The sequence below is a fragment of the Bidens hawaiensis genome, unplaced genomic scaffold (genome assembly GCF_021521415.1).
Source record: "Bidens hawaiensis isolate Kalapana, Puna unplaced genomic scaffold, B.hawaiensis_p1.1 tig00018745_1, whole genome shotgun sequence".
In the NCBI taxonomy this organism is placed as follows: Eukaryota; Viridiplantae; Streptophyta; class Magnoliopsida; order Asterales; family Asteraceae; genus Bidens; species Bidens hawaiensis.
This window is the reverse complement of record NW_027492838.1, coordinates 14881-23617: the sequence shown is the minus strand read 5'-3', so window position 1 is coordinate 23617 and position 8737 is coordinate 14881. Positions and strand designations below refer to the sequence as shown.

The 8737-nt window shown below is 38.7% G+C and overlaps 2 protein-coding genes across 2 annotated transcripts; both read left to right on the top strand.

The window, feature by feature from the left end:
• The first annotated feature begins 927 nt into the window (after positions 1–927).
• LOC143556819 (uncharacterized) lies at positions 928–4909 on the top strand. The gene is made up of 12 exons (XM_077046055.1): positions 928–1091; positions 1531–1912; positions 2014–2221; positions 2378–2652; positions 2734–2901; positions 2987–3649; positions 3735–3823; positions 3947–4006; positions 4102–4190; positions 4312–4374; positions 4459–4537; positions 4731–4909. Exons 2-12 carry the CDS (start codon positions 1581–1583, stop codon positions 4796–4798), a joined length of 2094 nt encoding a protein of 697 aa, XP_076902170.1. The 5' UTR covers positions 928–1091; positions 1531–1580; the 3' UTR covers positions 4799–4909.
• On the top strand, positions 4546–6763 carry LOC143556820 (uncharacterized). The gene is made up of 5 exons (XM_077046056.1): positions 4546–5034; positions 5653–5727; positions 5827–5891; positions 5980–6037; positions 6155–6763. Exons 1-5 carry the CDS (start codon positions 4801–4803, stop codon positions 6641–6643), a joined length of 921 nt encoding a protein of 306 aa, XP_076902171.1. The 5' UTR covers positions 4546–4800; the 3' UTR covers positions 6644–6763.
• The last annotated feature ends 1974 nt before the right edge of the window (positions 6764–8737 follow it).

Below are 8737 nucleotides of genomic sequence, written 5' to 3'. Positions count from 1 at the left end.
CCCAAATTTACTGATTTTAGGTACTGGTACTTTCGGGTATAGGTACGGATACAAGTTCGTGTATTACGGGTACTCGGTACCCGTTAGGAATATGTAGAGGTTTTTATTAGGATTTTCAAAACTCCTCCTCCTCCAATCAATAACTAGCTAAGTACTTAATGCGAAAAAATATCGGATATCGGTCTGAGATATCGGTTTGCAATGAGATATCGGTGGGATGTCATTAATTATAATATCATGTAAAATTCATATATATATATATATATGTGTTATATATATAGCAATATAACACTAATGATTCAGCATAGTCTCATACCATTAACATATTAACATTTTGCAAATTGCAAAACACTAACAATTGTAGCAAGTAAGAATTTATTAAGACTTGAAACACTAACATTGAACACTAAAAGTTGATAATTAAGACATAAAACACTGATATCGGTCAATATTGTTGATATATCGGTACCGATACTCTGACTGATATTTCGCCAATGGATCGATAACCGATATATTACTGATATATCGGTGATATAAATAACTAGTAACAACCACAGTGAATGGATATTATACTACGGTTGATTTTTTCATTTATAGTTTGAGTATTATGTTTTGGTTGTGGTATTACGGTTTTGGTATTATAGATAACTGATTGTCGGTACTGTACCGGTATCAATACCAAGTTTAGCGGAAATATATTTAAAAAAAAGAAAATAGTGATACCAAACGGGTACCGTACCTAAAGTACCCGTACTCGTACCGGTACCCATAACATAAAATTTGGGTACGGGTACTTTCGGATACATATACGGATACAAATACGAGTATAAGTACGGGTACGATACACATCATATTCTATTCCTAGCTCTGGGCTCTGGCTGTTTGGAGGCAACTTTTAACATAAGCCCAATGGAGGCCCGTTCCCCGGGAATGTAAAAACTCGGCCCAGCCGACTTCTGAACGCAAAGAGATCACACAGAGAGACCAACGGCAAAACATCCACACCGCGGGAGACACGGAGTCCACCACAACCACCACCGGCAGCCACCGAATTTTCCGGCCGATCTTCACCGCCATTATCACAGTCTCAGGTATCATTTCCCCAACTTAATTGTGCATTTAATCCCCCGAATTTAGCTCAATTTAGCTCCAGCAAAACCTAGGGCACATAATCATCAATTTCATTTCTGTTTTTTTATAAATTCAGCTACACAATGCAGTTAGTTTCCGTTAGGTTTTGCACACGTGACTGTAATTAGTATGCTGTTATAGCTTCTTCATGTATGAAATGATTCAATTAGAGCGTTGACTTTTTGACCGGAATTCATGATACTTATCTAATTCATTCGGAATATACAGTCGGATGGCGCGAGTACTTCAATTACAAAATGTAGTTAGTTTCTGTTATGTTTTGAACATGTGGCTGTAATTAGTATGCTGTTATAAGTTCTTAGTATATGATCAAGTAGATGGTTGACTTTTTGACCGGAATTTATGAACTTATTTGAACGTGACTTGTAATTCATTCAGAATAAACGGTTTACGGTCGGATGACGCGAGTACGGGCAGTGTTTTAAGTTATGGCTAGTTCTTCTGAGCCACCTTATTTAAATGGAAAGAGGGGGCCCAATCTCGATAGGTCAGAGAGAACGTTCAGTTCGGGGTTTGTCGTCACAAGAAGTGGAGCTAGCGCATTAGTAGCAGCATCGGGTAGTTTACCGACATTGTCTCAGTGTTTGTCGTTTGAGACGATTCAGATTGGTGACTTGGGAACTGATAGGTCGGAGGAGTTAAAAAGGGTCATGGGGATTATTGTTGGAAGCACATCTGAAGAGATTTCTTCGGGGGCTGCTGCTGCGGAAGATTTAAAGCATTTGAGATCGAGTGTTGTGGATACGTGTAACACAGCTAGGTATGCTTTGTTACTTTCACAAATAGAAGGCTGAATTGGTACGTTGCAAATATGTCCATATGTTTAAATGTTTATTTTTTCATGGTGCAACTTTTTAACAGGGGTAGAGTAAGCCAATTGGATGAGCACTTGAATAAGTTGGATAAATATTGTGAAGGTGTACTCTCGAAGAAAACACAGAGGAATGAATTTATGGCTAATGATAAATCAAATGCTTTAAACTTGAAGGTTGTAAATCAAAGAGTGGAAGATCGTCCTAAGAGTGTTCTTTTGAACAAGCGTGTTCGTACTTCTGTTGCAGAAACAAGGGTTTGCTTCTAATTTTGCAACTTTTTTTTTTGTTTATAAAACTACAAAAGCACCTATGTAACATACAACCGCTTTTGGTGGTTAATTTATTATGCACACTTAGAATTTAAAAGACTACAAACCTCTTTATATATTTTATATCCAAATCTATATTAGGCGGAATGCCGGAGTAATGGTTTAAGAAGGCAGCCTGTGGTGATGACTAAAGATCGAGATTTACTCAAGGAAAATGATGGAGAATCTGATAATTTAGAAGAAAAGATTCCTAAGTTTCCTGCTGGTGGTGAAGGGTGGGATAAGAAGATGAAAAGAAAACGTTCAGTAGGCCCGGTTTCTACAAGATCTATGGATAGTAATGGAGAGAAAAGAACCGCTCAAAAGAAGGCTGCCAGTGAACCTGTGTTGCAATCAAATGACACACATTCTTACAGGTAACCTATCTGCTAATTAGGCAACAATATGTGGTTACATTATACAATGGGTTCATAATGAGTAGTTAGGTTACATTGCAGATTAGGGGCTTCTAATGGTACTGGTACCACTCACAAGATGAATAACAAGTTAGAAGGGCCTTCTTTGCCTGATAGTTCTGGTGCCTGTGTGTCCCCCAGAAATGAACTCAAGGGGCCCACCAGTAGTGGGTCAAATATGGAAAAGATTCTTACAAAAGGAAACAATAAGTACGTGCTTACTTGTAATACATGTGTTACGTAATCAATTAATCATGCATTTCATTTCTCTGTCTACATTATATTCTATTTTCAGGTTAAATACTTGTGATGATGATACCATTCCCAATGGGAATTTAGTGACAAAAAGTAAGGCTTCAAGAATCACGCGTAGCGGTGCCATGGTGGCAGCCAGCTCATCACCAAGTACACCTTGTTTAACCGGAACTCCAGAAAGCTGGGAGAACGTGCCCGGCGGAGCTATGAATCGCAAACGGGCTACGCCCTCAGGCCCGCCTTCTCCTGGTATGGCCCAGTGGGCTGGACAGAGACCACCAAAGATGTCTCGAACTAGGAGATCAAATCTGGTGCCACCTTTCTCAAGTAAAGAAGAAAAGCCGTTATCATCTGACAGCTGTTCACTCTCTGATGTTACTGTTAGTGTCAAATTAGCCTCTGATGGGACCAATGACACTCTTATTTCTGAAAAGTTAAAACCTAAACAAGAGCCGGTTCAATCCCCACATCGGTTGAATGAAAGTGAAGAATCTATTGGTGGTCAAAGTCATGGTCAAAATGTTGGACCTTCTTTAGCAGTAGAAATGAAGGCCAAATCTATTATTATAGAAGAAAATGGTAAGGATGTGAAGAGACCCTTAACTGCAAGGGCTAGCTCTACAATAACCGGGGTCAAGTTGGATAACACACTCCTAGTTAACCCAATTATACGTAATAAGACTGGTTGTGAGAAGAACGGAAGGTGTGATTTTGTTTATTTGAAAATACATGTAGGTTTTTAGTTGATTTTTTTCATTTTACTCACGAAATGATGATTTTTTTGCCAGTAAGTCAGGGCGTCCTTTGAAAAAGCTTTCAGACCGCAAGGGTGTTTCAGGTCTTGGCCATAAGCAAAATGGTGGTTCTGATTGTACAGGTATAAATGTTCTCAAATATTAGAAAATAATATTTTCCATAAAATGTGAATATTTTTTTTATATTTGTTATTATTGTTATTATTATTATTAGTTTAATTATTATTATTATTATTATTTTGCAGGGAAATCTGATGACCGTGAAGAACTAATGGCAGCTGTAAATCATGCTCGTAATGCTAGCTGTAAGACATAATTACTTTTTTTTTCTTTTCATTTTAGGTGCAAAATATTGTTGCATTTTAGTCCCCTTTACATTGTATTTTGAATGCTTTTGTAGATCTAGCATGTTCTAGCAATTTCTGGAAACGAATGGAACCAATATTTGCTCCTGTGAGCTCAAAAGACAAAGTCTACTTATCCACACAGGTGGGAACTCTTTTAACAATGTGTTAAATTTATTTTGCATGTAAATGGTCTCATTTTAGATACACTCAATATCCATACTTGTTTTTTAACTTTTAAATCACTTTTGATGTTTTTGAAGCAGCTAAAGGAGCCTGATATTCAGGAAAACTTTTCTCAGTTTCATGGTCGTGCAAGCAATGTCATGGTACTTCTTTAAATCCAGATGTTTTCTTAGTGTTTAGGGGCATTTTGGGCATCTGATGAACTTGTTATATTTTTGTTTACATAGATGAACTTCACGCATGAAGTCTCTATATACAATACAAATTGTTCTGGAGAAAGAAACATGCATGTGAAACATCAAGGAAGTGAGTCTTTTTCTGGAAGACTTGATTCAGATAAAACACCTAGAGAATTCATTCCATTATTCCAGAGAGTATTATCAGCACTCGTTATAGAAGACACAATTAATGAACTTGAAGAAGAAAATACCCAAATTATACCACTTCAAGATGCCTTTTGTGATTCAACTTATGATAGATTTCACCTTGATGATTTCAGTGAACCTAGAAAGAGGGCTAGGAGGGAAGTTGAACATGATACCGTGTTTCAAAGTATTCATTCAGTGAAGATGTCTTTTTCTAGCAATGGATGTACCGACTCTTTTAGAAGCATTGCTATTAATGATTCTCCGTGTGATGATGTGGCATTAACTGGAATCTCAAAGAATTTGGTCAACCGATCACAAGTGATACAAATGGAAGGTTTCGGCATTCCTTCATTTGATAATCAGTATGGGCAAATGTGTCTAGATGACAAAGTTCTTTTAGAGCTTCACAGCATTGGTCTATATCCTGAGTTAGTGGTATGCTCAAGCTCATATTCTTTAATATATAAATACAGTGGAGCTCAAAAAAGTAATTAGTTTCAAGTAAGGCTGTAAAAGAGCCGCTCGTGAGCTGCTTGAGATCGGTTCGCCAAAAACTTGAATCTAATCACGAGTCGAGCTTGGGCTTTAGAAATAGAGCCCTAAATGAGCCGAACTCGAGCCTGAGCTCTCGTAAGTTAAATGAACCGAATTGATCCTAATCAAGCTTGGGTTGGCTTGGTTCGTTTACACCCCTACTTTCAGGTAGAGGTGGCAATTTTAATCATTATACCTTTGAATGGGTTGATTCGGGCTATGCTTTGAGCACTACTGGCTTAAACATGTAAAAAGTTAGCTTGGAAGAAATGGGCCAAATGGGTCAAAAGTCACTCAAAAGCGTATTTTAATTTATAGAAGTATAAAAACATCATAAATCATTATATTCCACAAATTAGATCATTACTTAAACATATAACTTTTGTAAACATATATGACACATTAATTATTTTAAATCAAATGAAGGGGAACAAGCCACATATAATAATTACCGACACACCCGTTTTGTGACATCTACTTTTGAACGGGTTTAACTTTTGTTCCTTATCTGAATGACAGCCAAAGTTGGATGACAAAGAAGATGAAACAATTAAGCAAGAAATTAAAGAGCTAAAGACAAGACTTCGACAACAGGTTATATGGCTGCAAGAAATTGCCAATTTGCATTTTAGCATCTGTTTTTTCCCAAGTCATAAACTTTTCATATACTCAGTATTTTCATTTGTTAAATAGAATTATAAAAAGAAGGCATATTTGGAGCAAATTTGTAAGAGTATAGGTGGCAGCTTTGTAGCACGGTAAGAACTTTATACACGGATATCTTTTGGTAAACTTAACCCACTTTCGTTATTTGTATTCTAACTCACACATCATCTGATTATGCAGGGATCTTGAACAGCTTGCATTTGATAAATTGGTGGAGATAGCTTACAGAAAATTTCTGGTAAGTTCTAACCCTTTGTTTGCAATTTGAATCCAAAACTGTTAATATAATGATCTAAAGTTTGATTAAGACGAAGATATTATTAAAGTGTTACATAATTGAATGATTTTGTTGCAGGCTACTAGAGGGCCTTCTAGAAGTGGGACTCTAAAGATCCCAAAGCATATTGCAATGGCATTTGGAAGAAGAGCACTTGCCAGGTGTCGTAAGTTTGCGAAATCAGGTGTCAGCTGCTTTAACGTGGCCCTGCTTCGTGATATCCTTTTTGCCCCACAGGAAGTTGAGTTATTCGATGATGTTAGCACAGCATACCAGGGTGAGAGGAAAATAAAAGTCCACCCTACTGGTCGAATACCGACATCTGGGAATGGGTGTGGTAACCAATCTGCAAGATCACTACACCCTGTACAGCCTTCACTAAACGGGCCTAATCATAATAGAGATGTTGACCCGCTTCATGATTTGGACCCGATTGAAGAATTAGGGGTAGGGGGTCCTCAAGATTTGAGTTCTTTGCTGAATTTTGATGATGAGGAATTGCAAGACGATTTTTCAGCAGGGCTTGAGATACCAATGGATGATCTTACGGAATTGAACATGTTCTGATAGAACTTGATGGTTTTGGTTTTAACTTAAGCAGTTGAAATGTATATTATTGTGGTTTTCAGTTATATAGGATCATGTAAGAAAACCATTATTTGTAATTAATGTCTCCTTTTTGTTTCATTTTCGGTTTAATGTTAGTTTAGGGAATTATCAGATATCCTCTTAGTAATCTTTTCACCTTGTAAAAACAAAATTTGGCAACTCTGATTAAGCCTTTTAAGGGTCGGATGGGCTATGAACCGAATTTATTCAGGCCTGACAAGTTTTAAAAATGTACCAATTTTGTTTAACTCAAATCAAGTTTTTGATCAAAATGAACGAGTCGTTTAAGAAAGAGGAAAAAGTAGACATGAACTAACCTGTTTTGTGTAATTTAGGTAAACCTATATTGACTAGATGTATAATTTCGGCACTACACCTGAATCACCCCATTTGAGTTTACCTGAATGAGCTCATATACAATTATTTTAATCCAAATTAACCCACTTCTTGAAGAACATGCCTTTGTTATGTTTTTTTAACAACCAAGAACAGACGACAAACTACACTGAAGAAACACTAAATGACCCCGGCAGATTATGGATAATCTGGGGGTTAAGTAGATGTTTCCCACGAGGGTTAGGTCCGGCAAAGATGGTTATTCTTCTCGACCTGCAAAACAGACACCGTGAGCTCGTCACTGAGAAGGGGGGGGGGGGTTCCTCCTTGTGACCACCCTCCGGCGTGAGAATCAGACTAGATTGCTCTGAATATAAATGTATATTGAGAGAAATAGCTAGAGAGAAGATAAGATAATATGAGATGATAATACCGTTCCAAGGTGTTGGGGTATTTATAGCCGAAGGTAGGTTTCCAAGCAGGTACGGCCAGCTGTATAATATTCCTTTTCCACCAACTACGGGCTATGTTAGTGCCACGATGGGAGTTGGTGGGTAGGCAGCGGCTGATAGTGACATTTTGTACTGGAGCGTGCTGCTCCTCGTACTATTGTCGGTGAGCTGTCACCCTGTGATTGGTTCATGGGTTGCTTTTGCCAGATCTTGTCTATTTGTCCATACCTTGGTAGGTATAGTACAAAAGATCTTCTAGAAGCGTACGGACTGGCTCTTTTGGGCGGGAATATTCCCGCCCTGCTCATTCCTTCTTCAGGTGACATTACTGAAGTATAAGAGTTAGTGCCTTATGCGTGTAGCCTTACTGTTAGTGCGGGTAGCCTTCCTTCTTGGCTTGTATCTGCAGCTGCTGGAACAGGCAGGGTACTGTACAAAGGGAGGCTTTCCTGCGGGAACAGCTGGCTTACTGCGTGTAAGGCCTTCATCTCTCTGAGCATGGTGGGTCCTGCGGATCCAGTTGGTCTTTGCGCAGACGTACCTCTTCAAGGTGAGTCTTGCGGGTCCAACTGGGCTTTGCGAGGACCTACCTCTTCAAGTCCCCCCAGTCCGTTGTTCTTCTCATGAATTGTTAATAAATGAGGTGAACTTTTGGACTTTAAGCAAGGGGTTTTAAAGGGGTTTTCGTTTTTAAGGTTCTCCGTGGGGATTCTTCCCGCAGTTTTCCTAATGTCACTTGTAGAAAATTCCCGACTTTTTCTGCCTGATCTTTGGGCATGATGCGGGTAGGTGCGTAACCTCTCCGCCAGTCGGGAGTGTTGAGTTTCACTTGTGTAGATTCTGCACGGGGTATTGGTAGTTTTAGACATAGTGATCAGTTATGTTAAACAACCAATTCCACCTTGAAGCTTCAAACAATCTAGTTCTCAACGTTCCCGCCACGCGGGGGTGTTATTTCCCTTTCCGCAAGCATGATCCATAAGATCCATCTTGGGTTCAATTCCCTGCAAGTGTTGAGTATGTGAAGGGTTTCGCCTTGACACTGTACCCGCACTTGTCTTACGGTTCCTTTTTTTCCAAGGTATCTTCTTGGCTTCAATTCCCTGCAAGTGCTAAGTATGTGAAGGGTTTCGCCTTGACACTGTACCCGCACTTGTTTTATGGTTTCTTGATTTCCAAGGTAAGAGGGGTATATTCCCTCTTATTTTTGAATATTTTTGAATCTTTCTGAAATTCGAAGAGTTGGTGAAAGGATAAGGACAAT